The 27,533-nt window shown below is 42.2% G+C and overlaps 2 protein-coding genes and 1 long non-coding RNA gene across 3 annotated transcripts in view; all 3 read left to right on the plus strand.

The window, feature by feature from the left end:
- LOC146992588 (B-cell receptor CD22-like) overlaps positions 1-27,533 on the plus strand; it is a 199,764-nt gene that overhangs the window by 9,338 nt on the left and 162,893 nt on the right. The gene's annotated exons all lie outside the window — the stretch shown is intronic.
- LOC146992589 (uncharacterized) lies at positions 1,557-2,416 on the plus strand. Its single transcript, XR_015036652.1, has 3 exons — positions 1,557-1,795; positions 2,177-2,251; positions 2,340-2,416. It is a non-coding gene; the product is annotated as an uncharacterized LOC146992589 (long non-coding RNA).
- LOC146992590 (B-cell receptor CD22-like) lies at positions 11,287-27,457 on the plus strand. The gene is made up of 10 exons (XM_085788655.1): positions 11,287-11,351; positions 16,825-17,181; positions 21,758-21,976; positions 22,194-22,547; positions 25,676-26,005; positions 26,094-26,258; positions 26,409-26,490; positions 26,596-26,656; positions 27,041-27,213; positions 27,361-27,457. Exons 1-10 carry the CDS (start codon positions 11,297-11,299, stop codon positions 27,428-27,430), a joined length of 1,866 nt encoding a protein of 621 aa, XP_085644781.1. The 5' UTR covers positions 11,287-11,296; the 3' UTR covers positions 27,431-27,457.

Here is a 27,533-nt window from a genome sequence, read left to right on the forward strand (position 1 = left end):
GGTGAGGATAACAAATACCCAGCGGTACACAGCTGGCAGCAGGTTTGTAGACTGTTAACTTCAACTGTTTTTAAGTTTTTACCGCGGATCAACGAAGCACCACCACCAACTTTATTCCTTCTCTCTGTGGCTGACTCCTGCTACTAGCTAACGCTTAGCTAGTGACTCGGTCAGTGTGCTGTGGATTTAAAAAGAAACTAACGGACTTACTCGGATTTTCAACCACCAAGACAGCGACGAAAGACAACGTAGACATCAATAACACAGACTGGTTAGTTATGCTCATGAAAAGTAGATATTAATTTCTCTGCTTTCTGCGGATTACTTTGTGATTTCGTTTTGCCGCCTGTGAACTGGTCAACGAGGGGCGGTAAGGTGAGAGTGGACTATTTATCCGTGAAGCTGCCAGAAAAATGAACTATACAGTTTGCGTATATTATCATTTCATCATTCTAATGACAACGGTAAGTCTATAACGGTAAGTTTCTGAATAAACTACCTTTTCACTGTTACTCCACCTCATAGGCGGCAGGTGATCCTGACGTTTGATTTTTAGCTGGCTTCATTGTAAACAAATGCACATGGCCAGGCGGAGGGAAATAGTTTACTTTCACATTAATGATTAAACATTGTCTTACCTGCATTCCCTCCTCGTCAACATAGTGACGAACGGGCAGCAGCTGTAGGGACAACCTCATTATTATATATGATTGCCATAATTTTCCAGAGAGAGGTGATTTCACAGTTTTCAAGAATAAGCTCATGCTATGTGGCTATTGCAAGGAACATTTGGGAGATGGAAAAGAGACTTTCCTAAATGGTGCAGAGATTTTGAAGTGGATGTAGAAGCTACTTCAAATTACAATGAAGACAGTTAAGATGAACTGCTGCCCATGTGCTGGGAAGACATTGCTTTTTCTCACCGGGATAGTCCACCTGACAGAACAAAATATGACTACACTAGAAAAAAAGACAAATTGGATGTTGTTTTTGGACAAACCGCTTATCTGTCCATATTTCAAAGTTAAATTAAAGCACGAACACACCTGTCTGGTGATGTGCTTCCAGTGTTGGATGCTGAAATTCCCCGACTGGTGGAGGAAGATTTTCATGATGTGGTTGGTTGCTCACCTGATCGCTGAGAGAACAGACAACAGACTTGATGCTCTCCAAGTCCTGGACATGTACGATTCCACAACTACATGGTTTGTTATCCAGAATTTTGGTTTCTCTGGATCATTTTTAGGGTCCGGGCAGCGCAGCTGCCAGGACACTATTGTATTCCTAGGAATTCTTCTTCTTCTTCTTCTTTCTTTCTTTCTTCTTCTTCCAAGGAAGTCATACTTCCCATGGGCGAAAACTCACCAAACTTTGCACAAAGGTTCAGTCCCATGCCAGATTCACTCAACTCCAAGGACATGTGCCCAGAGGCGCTACTTGTGAACAGGCAAGGCAGGCAACTGCTTGGGGCCCCGAGCCATTAGGGGGCCCCCGAGGGACGGGACCCGAGGGCAGTTTTATCGACAGAAATATCTCAAAATGCGCTACCCGCAGTGACCGCACCCCCCTCCCCGTATCGTCGTATAGCGTCGATTTGCAATGACATCGCAGTAGGAAACCCCCCTAACGGGGCCCCATGTCATTCTCCGGACCTGATCCCAGCTAACGTCAACCTGTATGATGCACCTTATCACTGGGAGTTTCTAATGAAGCCGAGGGAAAAAGAAGAGTCCACCTGGGAGCAAGACGTGAAGAAAAAAGAGGCTGAAGTAAAAAAGAATGCAAGACAGTGGTGGTAAGTGGAGCAGAGTGTAACGTGAACAGTAAATAACTGTTGAACAAATGCTAATAGTCTAATGTTAGCTTCAGACCAGTGGTGACCAGTTAGCGACTGAGGGACTCGGTGCGTGCGGTTCTGGTGCTCCACTCGGTTACGGTCGTTAAGTGACAAAAAAAAAAAGAGCAAGGTTAACTTAACGTTATCTGCTGGCCTCCTTGGCAGCAAGTAACAACACTATTAACTTGCTAGCTAGCAGGGTGACATAGTAAAGCTATGTTACAGTATTGAAGTGAGTAGCCTATTATTATTATAATAATATGAAAGTGTAATATATTGGTGCTATGAAAGCTATGCCCAAGGAAAACATTTAAAAATCACTCTCTTATCTCTCCTCAGGATTATTATTTAGGTTTCTGACAGCAGCAAATCAGAAGGACAAAGTGCCCCCTCCCAGTGCTGACAGTGAAAACTGTAAGTGTATTGTCATAAAGAATCTTTAGAGGGCATGGCATATGTTATCAATTAAAGTAAAACTGTCTTTTGTTTTTTGTCATATCAGTTGAACGTCCACCTCCAGTGAGACAGCCACACCTGCCCATCATGAAGACGACATGTCACCAGCTTACACCATAACTGGACATTTGGAATAAAAAAAGTTTAAATTTCATACATTTTTTGTTGGTGTTCGATTATTTATAAAATTATGGTGATAAACACTAGTTGGAGGGCCCCCTGGGGATTTTTGCTTAGGGCCCCAGCAGACTCTAAAATCGCCTCTGCATGTGCCCCCCCCTCCCAGGGGGGGGCACAATAAGCGTTTAAATTTAAAAACTTTAAAAATTCCTACCAAACCAACGGTAGATGCTACAGTGTTGAAACTTCACCACAATGTAGCCTCAATACTGCTGAAACTTTTGTCAACTTAAACTTATTACAAATTATGAAGTCCATCACTCTGTTTTTTTCAATAACTGTAAAACTTTTAAAATGTATCTCCTCCCACAATTTTTGCTCAATTGACACCAAACTTGCTACAGAGCATCTCCAGACTGTCCTCCACAAAACTTGTTTCTCGGATTTTTGATTAAGCAAAAATTGAGCCTACAGTGCATGAAAACGTTTGACTGTAAACAGTACTATAAACATATACCATCAAATTCTTGCTAAATACATTTTCAAACTTCCTGAAAAAAATGAGAATATTCTGGAGTCATGGTTGATGAAGTTTGGCAAATATCAGAATTTTAATTCAAAAACTGAATTTTCTAGAACATTTTGAATTCTGCTCTCATGGGAACAACTGCAGTCAATGTGAGACTGGAATTTATAAACATCATATTTTCTCTTATGAAGCAAAACACTTATCATTAAAAACAAATCACCAACATTTCCATGCTGTCAAGATGCAATTTATGTATTATCAGATTTTTGTTTAGATGACTGAATTATTGACATTTTGACCATTTCATCACAACAGCTGCCCGGGCACTGGCTCACCTGAGTGGATAAATGAAGCTACACAGCAGGTCTCACTACAAGCTAATTAGCTCAGTGAGTTAGGAGCTGGTTCTTGGTGTCAGAGATTGTGAGTTCGAGACCCAGCAAGGGTGATGATGATGATGATGACAGATCAAAATGTCAGTTGTCCTCAAGCTGTTTTGCTGTCTAAATGCAATTTATGTATTAACAGATTTTTGTTTAGGTAACAGAAATCTGCGTTCACAACTGCTGCCCGGACACTGACTCCCTGAGTCTATTTGAGAAGACACACACCAGGTCTCACTTACAGATAATTAGCTCACTGAGTTAAGCGCTGGTTCTTGGTGTCAGAGGTTGTGAGTTCAAGACCCAGCCAGGGTGATGATGACAGATCATAATGTCAAATGTTCTCAACACGAAACACAAGACAATTGTCCTAATGGTGGCATCACAGCAAGCTTCTAAATTTAAAAATCCAAATAGCTTGGACTGGACCATGTCCGAAGGCTCCTAATATCTTAGACTCATAGTAGATGTTTGACAAATACATATCATTATTTTACCTCAAAAACGGATTTTTCTTTTTCTGCCTACACGACAGTGAATGGCTTACTCAATTTGTGAAGCCACTGTTGAATGCAATTTGTCAATTAGCTCAGTGCGATAGACAACGGTCTTTGGTTCCCGAGGTTGTGGGTTCAATCCTCAACTGATGCAAATTGGACATTATAAGGACAACTGTCTTGTCTTCCTATTCTCCTGTTTGTTGCTCAGAATTGCCTAAATTTGCCCAAAAGTAGCCCGGACTCGACCCATTGCTGCGCAGCAGCTATAATCTTTGTTTTGTCTTTTCTCTTTGTTGCTCCACTGCTTAAATACACTATATTGAATAATAATAATATATTCAAAAAAAAAAGAAGAAATGTGTAGAAATCCTGTAAAGGTATAAAACATCCCTTTTTTCTGCAGGTTAGTTATTTTCCCTTTATCCTCTAAATAAGGTAGATAAAGTGTGTGTTATCAAGTTATTAGACTATCCTGGGTTAAAAAAAATGTTTTACTCAGCCTGAATACCGTCAGTGTGTGTTATACTCGGACTGGCAAACAGCTTATTAGCTAGGAGCAGCTGGTTAGTGAAAGATAGATTTGTTAAATGTGTTGAATCTTGGCATGTGAATATTAGTATCTTTGAGGTGAAAATGACTATTACATTAGTAAATTGTCAGGCAATGAGGCAAATAGTATCATTAGAGACCAATGTTCGTTCTTAGTCATTCTGTTGACAGTTGAATCATTTGCTAGAAATGTATTAGTCCATGTTTAAGCACCAGTAGCTTTGGCTATACAGCTGTTAGCTGTTAACCCTCTAGCTACTTAGTGACAAAGTCTGGGTCCACCACCTGTTAGACAGCAGTTTGACAGTTCTCTTTTGCCTCTCAGGACTTCCTCAGTGGTTTGTAAGGCGACTACATGACTGTAGGTCAGACTTGTCATGACTTTATGAATATGCATAATGTGAAATTAATCTTCTTTTAACAGCTTGACTTCTGTCCTCTGATCACAGGCAATCATCACCCTCCTCTCTTGTCGGACGAGGGCTGGTTTTTGATCAGATCGATGTTTCTTTCAAACACTGTTCAGCAGCTGATGTGTTTTATCTTCAGCATTTATTCAGCATCAAGTGTACCATGTAGGCACCCACATTAAATCACTGAGGTTCTGGAGAATGACCATTTGTTAATTGGTTGTAGTTTCCTCTTTCTGCCACTAGATGGTAGTTAGAGACAAATGAGAGAAAATCATTAACACCAGCTTGTGAAGCACAGTTAGGACTAGGGTCAAGGTCAAGATCACAGTGATGTCACAAGAAATCCTTGTTCTGAAACACGTTCTTTTACTGATCTCTTCACTTGTTTAGTAGATTTGTTTTCACTCAGATTCTCCAGCTGTAAAGTCACCAGATCAGTCATATTTCCACTTTGTTTGTTCTTATAACAGATTGTTTGGCTCTGTTGCTCTGTTAGAAGAGAGGAGCTGATCAACATGTAAATACACTCACCTCAGTCTCCTTCAGTTATGACCATATGCTAAGAGCAATAAGCTGAACAAGCAGCATGGGGCTTTGTTATTGAGTAGTGATAGAGTTAAAATATAATAAGGATTAAAAAATATAGTGGTTATAGGTCATAGTTATAGGTTATTATAGGTTGTTGGAAGCATGCATTTTCTTAAACAGTTGTAGTTTGACCCTGCTTCCACCAGATGGTAGTGAAAAGTTTTACATCTTTATTCTTGATACCATGTTTATTTTCTTCATTTATTACTTCTTCATGTTTTTTCTCCCCATTATTCATTATTTTAATGTGCACTGTTGAATCTGTGACAGTCAGTGTGTTTATAATGATTAAACAGTTGTATAAAATAGCTATATAACAAAATGTAACTCATTACCTATTGGTATCACTGTTATTAAGTGTTCACTATAAAAATCAACAGTGCATTTACCTGTATTCCTCACCTCCTCCAGGTCAAGACAGAACATACACCGATCCATCCATGCACTGGGTTTAGACCCCTACTGGTTTCATCTTAACTGGTGAAACATCCCATTCATCAGAGGCTGAATGCTCCTGTTCCCATGACTACGTTACAGTGAGTCAATGTCGGCTACACAGTTAACAACACAACACATAAACTTAGCTTTTGTTGAAAATGACACCGATGAATACTTTAAAAACTTTTTTGAGCCTTGGTTGCATTTCTGGACCTCAACATTGCTGTGGTGAGTGTTATTACACAGTGAGGATAGTGCTGTTTGAGTGAACTGTTTAAATGGAGCTGGTTTATCTGAAGGATTCAGTAACTGTCGAGTTTATCTACAAATGTCTGTACCTTCTGTTTAACAGAACAAGAGAACATCTACCAAGGCTCAAAATAAAGAAGAAGGCGTTTGTTCTTCCTGTAACATTAACAGTAATCTACCCTTTGTGATCTCCTTTCACACTCAGAACAGGCTACGTGTGAAGACTTGTATACATGCCAGCAACCGCAACCTGACCACAGAGTGAACAGCGGAAAAAATACAACAGAATTTCTGGTCTGATTTTTTCCACTCACACGGTCTGCATTATGATTGACAGGTCCACCGGTTTTCTGTTTGGACGTCTGATCACTGTGACTTAATACAGCAACAACTTCGACAACTTTGACGACTCCCCTGGCCTTGACCCAGTCCTCTGAGTCTGGAGTGTGTTACTGTGTAGCTCAGAATGGGGTGGGAACATGGATGGATGTAAAATGTGTGTAAAAATCTTCATTATGAAATCCATATGAAGCTGATCAGAAAGCAGAACAATGTTTTCCAGCCATTTTTTTAAAGTATTTGAGTCATGTACCATAGATATTTGATTGTTTTTTGAGTGTTTGTTGTGGTTGAAAGAATTGCCCCCATGGGTTAGCGTTGTCGCTGTCCCTAGCGCCGGGTGGCCATCAAGAAAATGATTTAGGGGTCTTGCTGAGCCACCAACTCAGGGGAGTTTCATGATTATGTCGTATCTTTATCTTTCAAAGTAAAGCTTGGCTTACCATAAACCATCATCAAAAATATTTCGATACCAGTACCAATACCGATGTACAAGTTAATTCAAAAGTATTTAATTTAGTAGTTAAGTTAGTAGTTAATTTAAAAGTATCGTTCAGTTCTAACAAAATGAAAATCGCATTACGGTACAAATCTTGAGTTGTATTTTTCTTTTCTAAGGGTCAACAGGTAGATCACCCTGGCATCTGTTAACAACTACATTGCAGTCACTTAATTTAGATTAATTTTGCAACCTGGAAATATTACTTAAAACGACTTTCATACATAATTTTTACTTGGCTGCTTAGCTCCGGGACCAGGACTGAGATGTCACCGCTGCCTTCACTCCGTCTGTGATCCCTCTGGTCAGGGCATTTAGACCTGAGTGGGCACCTGCTGCCCAACACTGATCACAGCAACTCTTCCTTGTTTGCAGAGTTTTTTCTTGTTTTACCAACCACATAATAATAATAATATAATCTCCCTCGTTTCTTCTGCTGCAGCTCCACAATATGTTTATTTGCCCCTCTCTATTAATCCATCTGATCAAATTTTCATTCTGCGTTTGTGGCCATCCAGCTCTCTGTCCACACTCTCCATGGCGGAAAGGTTACCACACGCAAAACACTCATTTAAATACTGCGGTTTGCGCGTGTTGTCATTTAGCGGGTTATTCTTAGTAGATCATACAGGCCGAACAGCAGTGCCGAGTACCCGGCCTTCTTGGAGGCCCTGGGAGGAGTACTAGAAGGTGCTCCAACCGGGAACTACATCGTTCTGCTGGGGGACTTCAACGCTCACGTGGGCAGCGACAGTGTTACCTGGAGAGGTGTGATTGGGAGGAACAGCCTCCCCGATCTGAACCCGAGTGGTGTTTTGTTATTGGACTTCTGTGCTAGCCACAGTTTGTCCATAAGGAACACCATGTTTAGGCATAAGGGTGTCCATCAGTGCACGTGGCACCAGGACACCCTAGGCCGGAGGTCAATGATCGACTTTGTAGTCGTGTCATCTGACCTCCGGCCGTATGTCTTGGACACTCGGGTGAAGAGAGGAGCGGAGCTGTCAACTTATTACCACCTGGTGGTGAGAGTCTGCTGGGAACGTCTGGTAGAATCCCCCGTCAGGGAGGTCTTCAACTCCCACCTCTGGGAGAGCTTTGACCAGATCCCAAGGGAGGCTGGAGACATTGAGTCCGAGTGGACCATGTTCTCCACTTCCATTGTTGACGCGGCCGTCCGAAGCTGTGGCCACAAGGCCTCCGGTGTCTGACGCGGCGGCAATCCCCAAACCCGGTGGTGGACAGCCGTCAAGCTGAAGAAGGAGTCCTACCGAGCCTGGCTAGCTCAGGGGACTCCCGAGGCAGCTGACGGGTGGTCCCAGAAGCAAAAACTTTGTTCTGGGAAAAGTTCTGGGAGGCCATGGAGGAGGACTACCAGTCGGCCTCGAAGAAATTCTGGCAAACCATCCGACGCCTCAGGAGGGGGAAGCAGTGCTCCGCCAAAGCTGTTTACAGTGGAGGAGGGGAGCTGTTGACCTCGACTGGGGATATCGTCGGGCGGTGGAAGGAATACTTCGAGGATCTCCTCAATCCCACTGACACGCCTTCCGTAGAGGAAGCAGAGGCTGAGGACTCAGAGGTCGATTCATCCATTACTGAAGCTGAAGTCACTGAGGTAGTCCGGAAGCTCCGCCCTGAGTACCTCAAGTCACTGGATGTTGTGGGGCTGTCGTGGCTGACATGCCTCTGCATCGCGTGGCAGTCGGGGACAGAGTCTCTGGACGGGCAGACCGGGGTGGTGGTCCCTCTCTTCAAGACGGGGGACCGGAGGGTGTGTTCCAACTATCGGGGGATCACACTCAGCCTCCCGGGGAAAGTCTATTCCAGGGTACTGGAGAGGAGAATTCTGCCGATAGTCGAACCTCGGATTCAGGAGGAACAATGTGGTTTTCGTCCTGGCCGTGGAACACTGGACCAGCTCTACACCAGCTCTACACCCTCCGCAGGGTGCTCGAGGGCTCATGGGAGTTTGCCCAACCAGTCCACATGTGTTTTCTGGACTTGGAGAAGGCTTTCAACCGTGTCCCACGTGGCATCCTGTGGGAGGTGCTCCGGGAGTATGGGGTCGGAGGCCCTCTGCTGAGGGCTGTACGGTCCCTGTACGACCGGAGCAGGGGCTTGGTTCACGTTGCCGGCAATAAGTCAGACCTGTTCCCGGTGCGTGTTGGACTCCGGCAGGGCTGCCCTTTGTCACCGGTTCTGTTCATTATTTTTATGGACAGAATTTCTAGGCGCAGCCAAGTGCCGGAGGGGGTACGGTTCGGGAGCCCCTTGATCTCATCTCTGCTTTTTGCGGATGATGTGGTCTTGTTGGCTCCCTCAAGCCAGGACCTTCAGCATGCACTGGGGCGGTTTGCAGCCAAGTGTGACGCCTGGGATGAGAATCAACACCACTAAGTCCGAGGCCATGGTTCTCGACCGGAAAAAGGTGGTTTGCACCCTCCAGGTCGGGGGAGAGTTCCTGCCTCAGGTGGAGGAGTTCAAGTATCTTGGGGTCTTGTTCACGAGTGAGAGAAAGATGGAGCGTGAGATTGACAGGCGGATCGGTGCAGCAGCTGCAGTAATGCGGTCGTTGTATCGGTCCGTCGTGGTGAAGAAGGAGCTGAGCTGGAAGGTGAAGCTCTCGATTTACTGGTCAATCTATGTTCCCAACCTCACGGATGCAGCGGGAGAAAATGGATGGATGGATGGATGGTTTGTGCGTGTTGTCATTTAGCGGATTATTCTTAGTAGATCATATTGCGTGTGCTAACCAAACACGCAAAAATTTTACTAGGAGCACGCAATTTAGCGCCCGTTATCTTAGTAGATCTGGCACTAAGGTTTTTAAATAGGCTGTATTAAATAGTGTAAAGGCTTTCTGATTTGTTGAGAAAAATGCCAAAAAAAACTGTTACAACTGTCCCTGGTCTTCCCTAAACATGGCTGTCAGGTAGGCCTATTTAAAAAAAAAAAAAAAGTGTGACTGCGTGGTGGCTGCCGGCCATGTTGTGATTCTCCAGAACACAGAGATGGTTGGTCCGCCTCTGTGTACAGCTACACTTTCGCTTCGGTATTTTATGAACAGATGCAATGCTGCTCCGACGTCTGCTCCCTCTGTATGTGTGCATCAGTCACAACCTCTTGGGAATTCACAAAGTATCGGAGTACTCTGTGCAAAGCGCCAGTCAATTTAAGCACATGAAAAACAATCATGAATTTATATATTTTTTTAAACCCGAACGCCCCGGACAGGACGTAAAAAGGAACGGGTCACCCGATGCACGCCGCAACCACGTAATGTTACAGCTGAGCGCCGAGCACCTTGATCACGTGAAATCACCGAAACTTGGCACCGAAAGACGGGGCATGTTTTGATACTCTGTACTACCGAAGCATTTCGGTCGGTGCCACAAAACCAAAACCGAAGTTCGGTACCCACTACCCAGCCCTAGGAACATACAGAATCTTGATTTAATAATTAGGACATAAACAGCCAAAATACATTCATGGCAGGCAGTTCAACTTACCCCACTGCTACCTGACTTTATTAGTCCTCATAGTTAAAATGGTGCACTTTCATCCTAAGTTTACTACCTCATAATGTAGCTCATAGATATCACAACTTATGTATGAAATAGAATTTATAATTATCTATTTTGGTCTTAACACAATTCTTATGAAACTTATCAACTCAATTCATTTTTGAGAGTGAAAAATATTTTTATGGACATAAATGTTAAACCACTTTACCCCTGTGGTTCTTACTTTCACAGACTCCATGAAATGATGCCTTCTTCCTAAATATGCTCCATTTTTCTTAGGGGGTGTATCAACTAACTAGAACACAATAGCACGTCAGAAGTCCACATTACTGTAAATCCGACTTGCTGTGTCAGGTGTGTTCTTCACATTCATCGTTAGACAAGTTTACTGCATCACAGCTCATCAAAACGTTAAATGATATGAAGAAAATCTGAGGATTCCCAGACGTCGTGTAGCTGTGAACTGAGACCTCCATCATACTGTATATAACTTGTGTACAAATTATAACACAAGTTAATTTAAATGTCTGTAAGAATAGTCTAGATAGATAGATAGATAGATCATCTTTGACAGGCTTGTTTAAAAACACTAAAAAAACAAACATTAAAAGATTATTGTTCCTACTTAACTGACACCTCAGAGTATGTGTAAAACTTTCCGTTGTTTGCTGAGAGCTACCATTTCCGGCCCTGTGGTCAGCGCTATATGTTAAGGAAGTCTTTGTTCTGATTCTCATTACTCTGAGGACAGACATTAAAACAATGTCCTTTTACTCTGTGAATGGATTTTGATGAAACTAATATATAAACCAATTTATATATGTTTATAGATTATATTGATTCTGACTATTTCACTGACGAGAGGAGCAGCTATGAATTTAACAGCGGCAGCGAGTGGACTTTTCATTTTCCTTCTCTCTGTACCAGGTAATTTATTTCCACAGACAATGTAACACTGTTATTCAGAGCAGGTGAGATTAGATGTAAATGTAAATGAAAATGTAATTTAGAATCAGTTCAGTTTTGTTGCAGGTTTACAAACTGATGCAGCTTCACAATATTAAAAAGAGCTGTGATGGGGTATTTTGACTAAAGTATGTCACAGACATGTATTTAAGACACCTGGGAACTACTTCAATTTGTGGAAAGGGGGCATAATATGTCTTCTTTAAAGCTGCATTAAGATTCACAGATCCAGCAGGCCTCGACAGTGCGACTGTTTTGCTCGCATTTGCGAGTTGATAATATCCCGTGCGAATAAAAAATTGCATTCAGTCGCATCAGTGCGACTCCGACAGAAACTGTAGTACATGCACCGCTTTGCATGCTGTTTAACGTGAGCAGTATTTCCCCCCCTGCCTGTTTGGTGATTTTGGCTGCCGCATTGATTAAAGCTTGTGTAGGCTACATCGGGGCCGTTCAGATGTAACATCTTTTCCGCACATTACTTTCAAGCAGTAGTCGAGTTGTAAAAAAAATTCAGGGGGGATGGTCAATTTTTTTCACCTTAAAAAAAAAGGGGGGGGGGGGCGAGGGGGTAGTGTAATTCATGTAAATTATATCATATAATTTATTATTATAAAATTATAAATTATATACAGTTATATATTATTATGGAGCTTCTCCACTAGTACCAACTCAGCTGGGCTTTACTTGATTTGCCATCTTTCTAAAGCACCGTAGGGGGGTCTGGGGACACTCCCCCAGAAAAAAATTGTGATTTTTAACACATAAATAAGTCATTCTGGTGTACTCTGAGGAGAAAATAAAGGCAAAAGACAACATTGCTTCAGATAAAAAAAAAATTAAAAGCCCATTTAGTAGGCCTACAAGAATGGCTAAAGTGTATGAAAGTGAACTCAGAACTGGTCTAGTGTGGAGCTGTGGCTAGAGAGCAAAAACAAGGCCTGGTCTGGTCCAGCCTTTCAAAGGCCGTTTCCTCTGCTTCACCATGGACCTCTTTCAGGCTACACTCTCTTCTTCCACCACATCTGCCCTATTCTCATCTCTATCAGATATTAAATATGAAGGGAGGCTCCCACATGAGCTTTACATTTGTCCTGGGATCTTCAGCCAACTATGGTGATAGAGTAGCCTATATTAGCCTACCCTTAGCAGATAGCACACACACGTTCACACACACACACACACACACACACACACACACACACACACACACACACACACACACACACACACACACCTGTTGCTGTGCTGTCTCTCTCTGTTCCTCTGCTCTCTGGACTGGGCTGCCTACCTAGCTGTTCTTTTTGGCTCGTAATAAGTGAACATCGGGCTACTTCTTCTTTTTTTAGGGGGGCGCTCATAGACGTTAGAAAAATGTAAACACACTAGCGTCAGCGGGTCACTTGCAGCACCACGCCGGACCGGGCCGGTCCACCAGCCTCCCACCAGGAGTAGTCTACTCCCGATGGGCAGTCTGCCGCTGCTAGCGCGAGTCACCACGATTGCAGAAACTTCTCCCCTTTTCCGTTTAACAAAGCACCCATTCTGATGATTCGGAACCGCTCGGAACGCTAGAGTTCAGATTGTCACCTTGGTTACCTGGCTGTTAGCCAACACGGAGGAGGATTCTCGCTTCTACAACACTTCTCTCTGATAGGCCTATTTCACAACTTCCGGGTTTAGGTACTTCCGGTTTCCGTTACAGGGTAAAACTACTTCCGGTCGCGGAAGCGCAATGGCTGAATCCAAAAGTAAAAGCTTCTTTCTGTGTACCTCAGTCAATACATCCATGACCTCAGTGTACAAATTCTAGACAAAAACAGCCATACTTGCATTTCCATGAGTTTCTGAAAGAAAGACCTGAGAAAGAAGTGGGTTTTGGCTACTGCTAAAAAACAAACAAACAGCATAGACCAGCATCATTTCCATGCTGGTTTTTTCAGCAGGGTAGGCTATAGAGCTCCGGGAGCTGACGTCACGCTGACGTCACGCAGCCCCGAAACTGACAGCGACGCCATTTTGGCAGGAATCTGAAGATTTTCGTAGAGTAGATACAGGGGAGAGCCGGGTGCGGAACGAGAGTAACAAAGCGATTTTCTCCGAGCCCATACAAGTCTTACATGTCTAACTTTGTCAGCATGTAGTATGACCTAACAGAACTGCAAAACATATTGAGGATACGTCTTACTTTGACCGAGTTACGTTCAAGAACCAGACGTTTTCAGTGACAGAAAAAATTCACTCCACCTTAATTTTTTTCGATCGATCAGCTGTGTTTACCGTCTCAGGTGTCATAGTTATGATGGTTAGACCATAGACTGTGGGTTAGACGGATAAATTAGTCCTCTAACACACCCTAAAGCTTGACATGTCAGGGTTTTTCAGTATAGAAGCAACTAGGTTTAAGTGTCGGGAGTCACTGTGGGGAGTAACAGCTGTCATTTCATCCCTCTGCACATTGACAGTGAACCTGCCTGTCACTCTGTCGGTACCGCGGTCACACTGTGTGTGTTACAGGATTAATTAAAACACACAACGTAAACAATGTGACTGTATATGTAGATAGTGCGGGAGGAGGGCAGACGTGGATCGGTGGACCAGGAGAACAGCTGCATAACATTTTGGCAGTAAAATGGAAGATTTTAAGCCGTCTGTTCACATGATCTCACTTTAATTCCAACACATTGGACTTAATATATATAAAAACTAAATAGATTAAATATTACCGACCCTTATAATGCCCCTGGGGTGCTTTTCAAAAGTATCTCCGGCCGCCGGCGGACGTCCCAGACCTGCAGTATCCGGACACAGCTAAGTTAGGCTACCTGATCAACTTTGCATCGCGCTGCTCTAAAAGCATACAGAAGCCTGGAGGGTTACACATGGACGCAGTCTGGCTTTGTGATGAACGTCCAGCTGTGGAATCTACCAGCATAACCTGCTGTATCCTCACTAGAAGGGTAAGTGTCGTATCATCCCCGTTAATGCAGTGTAGCATGGCTAACGTTAGCTCGTAGCTGTCCGGGGTGCTGTCGGGGTGCCGACCGGGAGCTCTCCCCGGTGCTGATCAGCCCTCGGCGGGTGCGGCGGTGCGCTGCGACCGGCTCTGGGTCAGCTTGGAAAGGCTGGAGGCGAAGGAGACTCACATCTTATATGTGTTTGCCTCTTTCTTTTCTTTTTGTCACCGTCTTTCCTGCTTGTGTCATTTTGTGGAGCACAAAGAGCATAAAGCCGGCTTTTGTATGCTTGTAGAGTAGTTGATCAGGTAGCTGTGTCCGGATACTGCAGGTCTAGGACGTCCTGTTCTGCGAAAATATTTTTGAAAAGCACCCCGGGGGCATTATAAGGGTCGGTAATATTTAATCCATTTAGTTTTTTTTATATTAAGTCCAATGTGTTGGAATTAAAGTGAGATCATGTGAACTCAGACGGCTTCGGCGCTTACAGTCAATGCTTCGGAGCTGGCCAGTTTCCTGCCAAAATGGCCGCTCGAACGCTGGAGGTCACGTGGGGTCCGGAGCTCTATACGAAGAGATGATGGAAAAGACTTCGTTTAGCTTGCTTTTGAACGGCAAAATATTAAAACTAAACCGTACACTGGTTTACAACCGTTACAGAATTACTGTATATCAATGTCAGTTCTCCAACAAAATCTTCTTGGTTCGAGGTTTTATTTGTCACTGTCTAATGGAAGATTAGCGGCTAATCATTAGCCTACTGTAATAATGCCATACATAAAACATATTAAGCAGCAATATGTTTTTAATCATCAAAGATGTTCACTCAAACCCACATTATTTGAAACAACCTTCAAACCACACACAGCCAGTACCACTACTAAGCATAAAGTCCGTTAGCTTAATGCTAACTAAGCGTAACGCCCGCTAGCTTAATGCTAACGACGGGCTAACAAATTAGCATCGCTATTGCCGTTCAGCAGCAACTGACAGTGATAGCAGTAAAGCTGCTAAAAGTTTTAATATTCTTTAATGTGAGAAAGTCGCCGTTAAATCCCCAGCCTGTTGTCAGTTTATCCAGATGTTGCCTGTTAGGAAATGTGCTTGTTTTGGGAGAAATGCAGAGGGAGCAGCGAGCGGGGGCTAGTAGGCAGATGCTCGTAGGCTACATCCAGGTAACTTTATCCACAGGTTTTTAGAGGTTTACCGCTGACTGGTTAAACTTTTTTTAGGAGATTAATGTTAGTCTCACTGATGAAATCTTTTGTGGCGGTCGTATTAGTTTGTTTGAATGAAAAGTGTCGCCACTCTGTCAATCGCTCTAGCTGCAGCTGACCGGATGTAGATTTACCCTGTATGACGTCACTTCAGAATCTTGTGAAATAGGTCTATTGGTCGTGGCGTCGTGCCTGTGTTGCATTCACTGTGACCGGGAAATTACAAAACTACCTTCTCAGTTAATGTGCGCTCCGTCTGAGAAAACATCCTGGGCTGGGCTATATAAAAAATGGTCGGGGCTAGAGCCGGAAATGCCCAGGCCAGGTAACAGCCTTAATATAATTATAGTTATGTCCAACATTTACTGTAAAAGGGGATGGAGAGGGGGGATGGCATTTTTACAGGGGGGATGATTTTGATCGTTTTTATTTCAGGGGGGATGCCATCCCCGTCGCGGTGAGAACAGCTGACATGTGGTCACAGTCTCACAGTGCAACATTCATATAAACTTCAACCTCAAAGCTCCCTGTCTGACCTGTCCCTGAACATCACACAGGGGCAGCATGGAGCTGCTTGTGTGACAGGTTGTTGAGGAAAAATGTTTGGTGTTTTTACTGTTCTCAAATGTAAAAATGGGTCATGTTGGACCCTCAGCATTATTTAAGGCTTAAACAGCCTGCTAGTTAAACATTTTTCATTGTGCTCCTAAAAAATCTTGCTCATCAATACCCCCACCCCTGGGCCACATGCACACACATACAGCGCAAAACTAAAAACTAATATTGGTTGTAATAAATATTCGATTTTCTCACACATATTTGCATTGTTTGTCTTTCCTGATTTTTGTTAAGGCAAAGAGCCAGTTATAACATTAAAAATTAGTCTACAGGGTTAGGATTATAGGCTAAATCTACTTTATTTGTTTGAAAATGATATTTTCACCAACACTGCTAAATTTTTATTGTGCTACTAAAAAATGTTGTGTGCTACTAAATTTTTCAGCATGGTACTACAGTGCTACTTGGAAAAAAGCTTAGCGTCAAGCCCTGTCCAGTGTTTCATGTTTGGACTTGTCCATGTATGTTTGTGTTGTTCAATGCTGCACAGCACTAAATATTCAAACTGAAATACTACTGAGGGAAAATAACACTCTTGAACTCCTGAAACCCCTACATTTACTTTTATTGCAGGTTTACAAACTGCTGCAGCTTGACAATATTAACATGTGACTGTGGTTTGTGCTGCGCTCTGTGTTACAGTGATACAGGGTCAGAATGACTGGACAGTGACCTGTGCTCCAACTCAGATCTGTGCTGTAGTAGGATCAACAGTGGACATAAGCTGCACCTACAGATACCCAGACTGGAGAACTGATGATGATACTACAGTTGGAGAAAGACTGTGGTTCACTAACTCCAGTGGTAATGAACCTGTGGATCTGAGAGCAGACTCAGAGTACTCAGGTCGTGTTCAGTATCTCTGTGGTGACAACGACTGCACTCTGAGAATCACAGACCTGAGAGAGAGCGACTCAGCTGTTTACAAGTTCAGCTTCACAACAGACAAACCAGGAGAGAAATACACTGGTGAAGCTGGAGTCACTTTGTCTGTCACAGGTAACAATTTTATTTTACTATGTTTCTGTTGTGTTCAGCTGTGTTAATTATAGCTGCTGCGCAGACCTTTGACTTTATAATGTTCATTTTGCACCAGTTGATGATTGATCCCACAACTTCTGGAACCAAAGACCGTCGTCTACCACACTGAGCTAATTGGCAAGCAGCAATTCAACAGTGGATTCACAAATTGAGTAAGCTATTCACTGTCATGCAGGCAGATTAGAAACCACTGTGAAAAAAGTTCTTGAGTTTTTGAATCTAGAAGCTTGCTGTGACACCACCATCAGGACTGTTGTCTAGTGTTTCCAGTTGAGGACATCTGGCATTTTGATCTGTCATTATTATCATCTTCACCGGGTCTTAAACCCACAATCTCTGACACCAAGAACCAGCTCCTAACTCACTGAGCTAATTGGCTGGAGCTAAGAATTGGCTATCTAAATAAAAGGGTTAAATCAAACGTTAAACAAAAAATAATAATAATCTGTTTTTGAGGTAAAATTCTGATATGTTTTTGTCAAACATCATCTACCATGACTCTAGAATTTGTACATATTGTTCCACAAAGACTATCTGGGATTTTGATGCCTTATCATTCTCATCCTTGCTGGGGCTTGAACCCATCACCTCTGGCACCAAGAACCAGCTCCTAACTCACTGAGCTAATTGTCTGAAATTGAGACCTGGGGCCTCATTTATCATTGTGGATACACCTTTTTTTACGCCATTTTCCCCTCGTTTTGTGCGTACGCACTTTTCTCCGCCAAATTTGGGATCTATCAAGCCAAAACCTGACGGGGAAAAGTGCGGACATTTACACCCATTTTGACCCTGGCGTACGCCTGTTTTGAGGAACAGGAGGAATTGGCGACACCGTTGCTGAGTCAGAGAACTGCAGTGTGAGAGGGAGAGAGGAGCGGAGTACATTTAGAAGAGCACAGTAGGATTTTTTGAAGTAATTGTGGTAGTGGTGGACCGTTGATGCTGGCAATCCAACCCGCTCTATAATAACACTAGGCTTTATGTTAATTAATAAACAGAGCGGATTGAGGATTTTGCTTTTTTGATTAGGCTGTGTGTGACGTCCGACAAGGATCAAACCATCCAAGTTTAAAAACACACCGGCAGCAGCGCACACTGATCTGCAGCCTAGACTGTTATTATTCTGTCACCTGAGTTAACGAGGTGCACGTGTGTTTGGAGCTGACGAGAGGAGAGAATAAAGAGTGAGACAACGCGGCCCTGAGGAGGAACTGTGAATGGGAAATGACCCAAACCGAGTCCAGTAGAGCTGTAACTGTGTAGTGGAAAGGCGTGCAAAGTAATAGTAACTATCGTCCTGCTTCCTACATTGTTTTAACATCTAGGTAAAAAGAAAGAAAAAAAAAGATTTCTGGGATAAACGGGCAGATTACATAAGATTCTTCTTCTTTCTGCTCCCTTTTGTTGAGATTTGGGAGGTTTTTGTTTTTATTGTAGCTTATTAAAATGCAAGATCATTTTCTGACTGATTTATTGCCCGTGTATCTGCTTTCGGAGAAGCGGAGAAGTTCCGCTTCTTTCCCCCGCCCTCCGCCCGTTGTCTCCGTTGTCACTTTGTTGTCACAAAAGTTGCTGCGCCACAGAGAGCACATGGCTAATTAAATATGCACGTGCTGACCATATATAGTTGTATATAGGCGTTCCGGGGGCGGAGTAAGAGGTGTGTTCACGTGTGCACCATTCTTGGGTCCGCTGTGATTAATTGCGGAGAGTTGTGCGTACGCACAGTTTGATTGATCTGAAAAAGGTGTAAATATTTCGGGTGTACGCCATTTTCGTCTTTTCGCCGTACGCAAATATTTAGTAGCAGTTTTACACCCTCTTTGATAAATGAGGCCCCTGGTGTGTGTCTTCTCAAATAGACTCAGGGAGTCAGCGGTCGGGCTGCAGTTGTCGAGGCAGATTTCCAAAATGGTCAAAATGTGAGAAATTCTGTTATCTAAACAAAAATCTGATAATGTATAAATTGCATCTAGATAGCATGGAAATGTTGGTGATTTGTTTTTAATGATAAGTGTTTTGCATCACAAGAGAAAATCTGATGTTTAAAAATGTCACTCTTACATTTACTGCAGTTGTTCCCATGAGAGCAGAATTCAAAATGTTCTAGAAAATTCAGTTTTTTAAATAAAATTCTGATATTTGCCAAACTTCATCAACCAAGACTCTAAAATATTGTCTTTTTTTTTCAGAAAGATTGAAAATGTATTTAGCAAGAATTGGATGGTATATGTTTACAGTCAAATGTTTTCATGCACTGTAGGCTCAATTTTTGATAAATCAAATATCCGAGAAACAAGTTTTGTGGAGGACTTCTGGAGATGCTTTCCACCAAGTTTGGTGACAATTGAGCAAAAATTGTGGGAGAAGATTTTATAAGTCTTACAGTTATTGAAAATAAATGTAATGAGTCTAAGTGGACAAAAGGTTTAGCAGTACTGAGGCTACATTTTGGTGAAAGTTGCAAACCTGTAGCATGTACCGTTGCTTTGGTAGAAATTTTTAAAGTTTTTAAATTTAAACGCTTATTGTGCTTAGCAGCCCGGACCCTAATAAAAGATGAAGACAATCTGAGCTCAGGGCTCCACTTACTAATGGATCATGTGATGACGACTGGTTAAATATGAGGAGATGATGGTAACTCCCCTCTAGACTCACATATGGACATTACTGTGTGATCAGATTTTCACATTCAGGTCACATGATGACTCCAGGAGAAGAAACTAAAGGGTCAAAAACCTGACATCTGTGTTTTCACACTGAATAAATAATATATTTAGGGTCCGGGCAGCTAAGCTGCCGGGACACTATTGTATTCCTAGGAATTCTTCTTCTTCTTCTTTCTTCTTCTTCTTCCAAGGAAGTCATACTTCCCATGGGTGAAAACTCACCAAACTTCACAGAAACATCCAACCCCATGCCAGATTCACTCAACTCCAAGGACATGTGCCCCCCCCTCCTAGGGGGGGCACAATAAGCGTTTAAATTTAAAAACTTTAAAAATTCCTACCAAACCAACGGTAGATGCTACAGTGTTGAAACTTCACCACAATATAGCCTCAATACTGCTGAAACTTTTGTCCACTTAAACTTATTACAAATTATGAAGTCCATCACTCTGTTTTTTTTCAATAACTGTAAAACTTTTAAAATGTATCTCCTCCCACAATTTTTGCTCAATTGACACCAAACTTGCTACAGAGCATCTCCAGACCGTCCTCCACAAAACTTGTTTCTCGGATTTTTGATTAAGCAAAAATTGAGCCTACAGTGCATGAAAACGTTTGACTGTAAACACTACTGTAAACATATACCATCAAATTCTTGATAAATACATTTTCAATCTTCCTGAAAAAAAAAGACAATATTCTGGAGTCATGGTTGATGAAGTTTGGCAAATATCAGAATTTTATCTCAAAAACTGAATTTTCTAGAACATTTTGAATTCTGCTCTCATGGGAACAACTGCAGTCAATGTGAGACTGGAATTTATAAACATCATATTTTCTCTTATGAAGCAAAACACTTATCATTAAAAACAAATCACCAACATTTCCATGCTGTCAAGATGCAATTTATGTATTATCAGATTTTTGTTTAGATGACTGAATTTCTGAAATTTTGACCATTTCATCACAACAGCTGCCCGGGCACTGGCTCACCTGAGTGGATAAATGAAGCTACACAGCAGGTCTCACTACCAGACAATTAGCTCAGTGAGTTAGGAGCTGGTTCTTGGTGTCAGAGATTGTGAGTTCGAGACCCAGCGAGGGTGATGATGATGATTACGGCTCAAAATGTCACATGTCCACAAGCTGTTTTGCTGTCTAGATGCAATTTATGTGTTAACTGATTTTTGTTTAATAGAATTTCTGACTTTCTTAAATCTGCCTTGACAACAGCTGCCCGGGCACTGACTCACCTGAGTGGATAAATGAAGCTACACAGCAGGTCTCACTACCAGCCAATTAGCTCAGCGAGTTAGGAGCTGGTTCTTGGTGTCTGTGGGTTCGAGACCCAGCAAGGGTGATGATGATGATGATGACAGATCAAAATGTCAGTTGTCCTCAACACGAAACACAAGACAGTTGTACTGATGGTGGCATCACAGCAAGCCTCTAAGTTTAAAAATCCAAATAGTTTGGACTGGACCATGTCCGAAGGCTCCTAACATCTTAGAGTCACAGTAGATGTTTAACAAATACATATCATTATTTTACCTCAAAACGGATTTTTCTTTTTACTGTGGTTTCAAATCTGCCTGCGCGACAGTGAATGGCTTACTCAATTTGTGAAGCCACTGTTAAATGCCACTTGGCAATTAGCTCAGTGTGATAAACAACGGTCTTTGGTTCTTGAGGTTGTGGGTTCAATCCTCAAATGATGCAAATTGGACATTATAAGGTCAACTGTCTTGTCTTCCTATTCTCCTGTTTGTTGCTCAGAATTGCCTAAATTTGCCCAAAAGTAGCCCGGACCCGAGCCATTGCTGCGCAGCAGCTATAATTCCCTTTGTTCTTTGGAAATCCAGGTCTACAGGTGCAGGTGACCCCCTCAACATACTACCAGTACTGGGCAGAGCTGAAGTGTCACAGCAGTTGTCATCGACCTGATCATTCTTCCTTCACTTGGTACAAGAATGGAAAGAAAACTGAGACAGAAACAGCTTCTGTTACAGACGACCTTTATGCTGTAAACAGTTATTCCTGTGCTCTGAAAGGACATGAGGACTTCCCTTCTCCTCCAGTCTGTGAGTTTACTTCAGTCTTCCACTTACATATCACCACCTGGTGGCACATTTAACCTACTGCACATGACTGCATGTATTTATAATATGGAGGACTCAGTTTTCTGTTTCTGTATTAACACCATATTATTGTATTGAACTCTGCTCTAATTGAACAACACAATTGTTTCTTTAAACATGTAGGTGCTACTCTGGTTTAATAAAACATTTAATCTTTCAGGTGTCTTCAGTAAATACTGCTACAGAGTGATTTACACTGACAGAAGAATCTGTGCCTTCAAAGGATCATCAGTGGAGATTTCTTGTATTTACAACAGTTATTATGATGTTGAATCAAAGTTCTGGTTCAGTCCTGAACGTAGTCGTCGTTGGCAGAATCCCTCAGAGCCTGAGGATCTTAGTAAAGACTCTGAATATTCAGGTCGTGTTCAGGTTGTTGAAACAGAGAGAGGACGCTCCACTCTGAGAATCACTGACCTGAGAGAGACAGATTCAGCTCAGTATCGCTTCACATTCAAAACTAAATGGTCTGAATGGGGAAACAGTTTACCTGGTACAACTCTGACTGTCACAGGTAAGAACACACACTGAGAAACACAGAAACATAACTAGAAAAAGCATTTCCAAGAATGGAAATGGTGTGACTGCTGATAGCAACTGAACGCTGTTGCAGAATTAGCAAATAGTGCAAGCAGTGATCACCATACAAATGTTTGACCAAGGTCGGAATTGAACCCACAACCTCATGGTCATTAGACTTCCACTCTGCCTCTAGGCCACGGTGCACACACAGTTGCAGAGACTGTTGTCTGTTAATGATCTGCACACTGTCAACATCAAGAAAGCTTGAGAGTCAAGCTTGAATGACTTAGAATGAAAATTTCTGTGAATTTCAGGCTGAGAGCAGCAGTTTCAACATGAAGCAAGTTATCAGAAGTCAACAGAGGACAACTGGGAAAATAATTCACTATAATTGTTGTTGAGGCAAGAATTGAACCAGCAACCTTCAGGACTCCAGACCAGCAAGCTAACCACTAGGCTACAGACAGAGACAGTATGTGAGGGGTAAAGAAAACCTTTGATAAGAGGATCACTGGCTTCTGCTTAAAAAAAAAAAGTAAGGAATCGAACCCATGACCTCATGATCAATAAACCTTTACTCTGCCACTTCGCCACAGAGAGCACAGACAGAAGCATGTTTCAGACAGAGTTGTGGAGAATTCTCAGCATTGGGCTGAATGAGAGCAGAGAGCTCCCTGGCTGCATTTAAAAAATATTTAAAATTATTATCTAAGTCTCTTTGCATTTTTGACCAGAATTTTAGCCAGAAGACAAGTGTGGCTACAAAACTGGAGAAAATAATTTGTCTAGAGTTTAATTTGCAGAAAAAGTTAAATATTTTAAAAAGTATAAATAGTTAAAAAGAGAAAAGTAACGCCGATAAAGTTCAAAAAAAGCTGCACGTTTTGATATATGAATTGTTGAAATAGCACAACACCTAACACACTAACCATATGGCCACAGAGAACCTGAGTTACAATGAGCTTTATACTATGAGGAATCAAAGACTGTCCAATGACAGCTGAATAATTGGAATCAAAAGTCAAGCAAACTGGTACGAGTAATCAAGGAGATAACAAACACCTGTAACCAATTGAAGGCGGGGGAGGAGAGCAGAATTCAACATAACATAACAAGAGTTCTTCCCTTGGATTCGAACCAGTGACTTTAGGGTTGGCAGGCAGTTACCCTAACCCCTACACTACAGAGAAGTTGTCAAGAAGAGAGGTTGAGACTTTGATGAATGTGAGATTTTTCAATGATGCTTAAAACAAAAATAAATTAATATAAATTAGCCACACCAAGTAAGAAGAGGACTTTTTTGTGACCTGTGACTATTTTTTGGTGAATTAAAATGAATTAAAAAGCACTTAACAGCAAGTTACAAAGTTGAGCTCCTTCTCCTGCTGATGTGAAAAAAATGCATTGAGCTTAATGAGAGCAGAGAGCTCCCTGGCTGCATTTAAAAAATATTTAAAATTATTATCTAAGTCTCTTTGCATTTTTGACCAGAATTTTAGCCAGAAGACAAGTGTGGCTACAAAACTGGAGAAAATAATTTGTCTAGAGTTTAATTTGTGGCCATGCTGACAGTTTAGCCAGAAAAAACTCTAGAATGTTTTTTTGCCTCTCTCCACTCTGACACCACTCTGGCTCTGCTCGTTAGACGCAATACACACACATTATAAAGCTGAAAAAAATCAGAAAAAGTTAAATATTTGAAAAAGTATAAATAGTTAAAAAGAGAAAAGTAATGCCGATAAAGTTCAAAAGAAGCTGCACGTTTTGATATATGAATTGTTGAAATAGCACAAAGTATGAAGGACTAGAAGAAGACCGTAAAAAGGCGGAAGAAAATGGCCAAACAGAAGAACAATAGTGTGACTGCTTCAGCAGTCACACTAATTAAAATTTTTGTGTCACATTTTAATAAAGCACCTTAAAGGGCTGTAGTTGGATGTGAGAACAGCCTTTGTTAGTTACAAGGATTATATTTATCAAGATCTGCAGTTAAACAGGTAGATTACAACAGAGAGAAACACTATTGCCCAATTCCAAATTAACCCTTGCCCTTGAAACGGAGCTACAAGGAGTAGGGTTGAAAGTCAACCCCTACGAGCTGGGACACCACTTCAACAATCACATACGTCATCAGTCGTCTCTGCTGGCTTTCACATAGGCAGACGTGACGAGCTTTTGCCACAAATCCACTATTCAAAACCACGTTAACTTAATAAAATAAAATAAAATTTAATGAAGACTGATCGGTTCATTGTAAAACATTTATTTATTGATGTAAATGTGGTGATTTCTGTGTGTAGGCTACAGAGCCCCCAGGCAGTGCTGCTCCTGTGTCCAAAACACATGAAGCTTCACTTTTAATTCAAACAAATTAATGCGACTGCCACAATTGTTACATTTCATCAATGAGACCAGCATTTATCTCCTAAAAAGAATGTAACTAGGCAGCGGTAAACCTCTAAAAACCTACGGGTAAGTTAATTAGTGATCGTCTTTTCTACCGGGATGAGGTCGGGAGGTTGGCCGGCTGACAAGCTCTCTGGACGGGTGGTGTCTCCGTGACAAGCTGATTAGTTGATTAGGTTATCTGAGCCGTTGATCTGCTCCACAGGTGGAGCTTTACGTCTCCCAAAAACATCGGAGCAAACGTCTAACCAGCCGTCATTTAGATAAACCGACCGCACATTGGGGATCTAAACAGCTACTTTCTCGCATGAAAAAATATTAAACCTTAACAAAATGACGTAATAACAGCGCTACAGTGAGAAATAAATCAGCTGCCGGTTGCCGCAAGATGCATTCTGGGAAACTTGCCATAGCCCTCGGTCCGTAGTGTGCCCCTGAAAAATCTCCGTTTCGAGGGCGAGATAGCCCTACCACTTCCCCCTAACCCTCGTCTGAACCAGAATCGGGACACCCCTACCACTTAACGTGAACGCGCTAAACGAAGGGTTAGGGCCAAGGGCTAGGGATAAGGGGAGAATTGGAATTCACCCTATAAGAAGGTGCATTATCAGAATAAAGAATATATAGGCTATCTGATTACCACATCCACTTTTTATTCTGTTTTATGTTTTCATGTTAACCACTAACACTGTGTGTTCTTCCTCCTGTCTCCAGCTCTGGAGGTGCAGGTGACCAGAACAATAACAGTCCATCAGTCTTATACTGAGGCAGAGCTGAAGTGTCTCAGCAGCTGCAGTCCAGCTGGTCGTCTTTCCTACGTCTGGATCAGGAACGGAGAGAAAATCATGGAGGAGGGAAGTTCTTATACAGACAGGTTTTCTCCTGGAGACATGATCTCTTGTGCTTTAAAGGGACATGAGAATCATGGCTCTCCCCCAGTGTGTGAGTTTTCTCTTCTATTTAAGAAACAAAACACTTTAATCCAACACAACATGGCTGCTCAGGAAACACATGTTGATGTTTTCTCCTGCAGATTTTCTGAAGGTGCTGTCAGTGTCAGTGACTCCTCCAGGTGAAATCATGGAGGGCAGCTCAGTGACTCTGACCTGTAGCAGTGACACTGACTCAGCAGCTAATTACACCTGGTACAAGGAGGATGAAGACTCACCAAAAGCTTCAGGACAGATCTTCACCATCACTGACCTCAGACCTGAACACAGTGGGAATTATCACTGTGAAGCCCAGAACACAATAGGACGTCAGAAGTCCACCTTAAATCTGACTGTTGTTGTTCCAGGTGAGTTACACACAGACTGTGTCAGAAATCATAACACTCTGTCTGGGCTGTAGCTGTAGACATCTTTGCAAATGTTTATAAAACCAAGTTATTACTGGGTAATGTTCTGTTACACTGTTGCTCATTTTGTTTATTTTCTCTCTTTTCTAGGATCGTGGAAGTTAATAGCTGTTACAACAGTCTCTGTCGTGGCCCTAGTGATCCTACTCTTCTCTGTTTTCCTCTGGATCATGTGAGCAGTTCTGTTTCCCCAAATATTAGTTCACAAACTCATTTAAAATAATTTCATGTCATTCGGTGAGTTTTAAACTTTTTAAATTTTGATTCTCCTGACCAGAAAAAAGAGGAGGTCTGAGCAGAGGTCTGAGGCTGGAGAGAGACCAGACGACAGGGAACAGGTGAGAAAGATGAACTGATCCACTCCAGTGCATGTTGATGTTTGGGCGGCACCGTGATGTGGTGGTTTGCTTTGACTCCTATTGCATAAATTCTGGGTTCAAAAAGCACAAAGTCACAACTGTTGCAACTTGACCTGACTCTGGTCTTGTGATGCAAGTACAAGGTCTAGTTTTTCTACCACAGACACAGTGATGACACAGTCCACCACAGGTTTCAACATAGTTCTGCAAAGTGAAGTTATAATGTCAATGTTGTTGGTGAATTTATGACTCAACGTTTCACATTTCCACAGAGAAATGATCAAAATACATATTCTGGTTCAGAAAGTTAATGGTAAAAGTGTGTTTAATAAATAGTTACTTTAATTTGTCCACTATCTACAGATAGAACCATCTGAGGAGCAGGATGATCTTCATTATGCCAGTGTCCACTTTTCCAGAGATCACTCCAGTATCAGATCGGCTCAGGCCAGAAGACACAACAAGATGAAGGAGGAAGAAGACGTGGTTGTGTACGATGCTGTGGCATTTAACCAGTGTGCCAGTCCAGCCCAGAGGTGAGCAGCTCCTCATCGGTATCAATCATTCTGTTGAAATGTTTTACCACATGTTATGATCACTTTGGATGTTCCCATCTCTGACAGTAACAACAGAATATATTAATAATGATCCCCTGATGTAATTTATGTTCCTCTCAGAACCAGAGGTCAGGAAGCTTCAGAGGATCCAGCTGCTCTGTACAGCTCAGTCAACAAACCCCTCAGAAAACACTGACTCTTTAGTCCACATGGTAAATGTTTTTTCTATTTTTATTCCTCTGGAAACAAATCATTGTTCCATCAACACAAAACAATGTGAATTTTGCCTTTTAATTGCT

Source organism: Trachurus japonicus, chromosome 1 (genome assembly GCF_045865225.1).
Source record: "Trachurus japonicus isolate A0001 chromosome 1, Traja_1.0".
Lineage (NCBI taxonomy): Eukaryota > Metazoa > Chordata > Actinopteri > Carangiformes > Carangidae > Trachurus > Trachurus japonicus.

Bases quoted from the DNA above. Each gene is read 5' to 3' on its own strand.
- LOC146992590 (XM_085788655.1), top strand. From the start codon at position 11,297: ATGAATTTAACAGCGGCAGCGAGTGGACTTTTCATTTTCCTTCTCTCT. The intron at 22,548-25,675 runs GTAAGAACACAC...TCCTGTCTCCAG, and splicing joins TACAACTCTGACTGTCACAG to CTCTGGAGGTGCAGGTGACC. The intron at 26,657-27,040 runs GTGAGAAAGATG...CACTATCTACAG, and splicing joins GACCAGACGACAGGGAACAG to ATAGAACCATCTGAGGAGCA.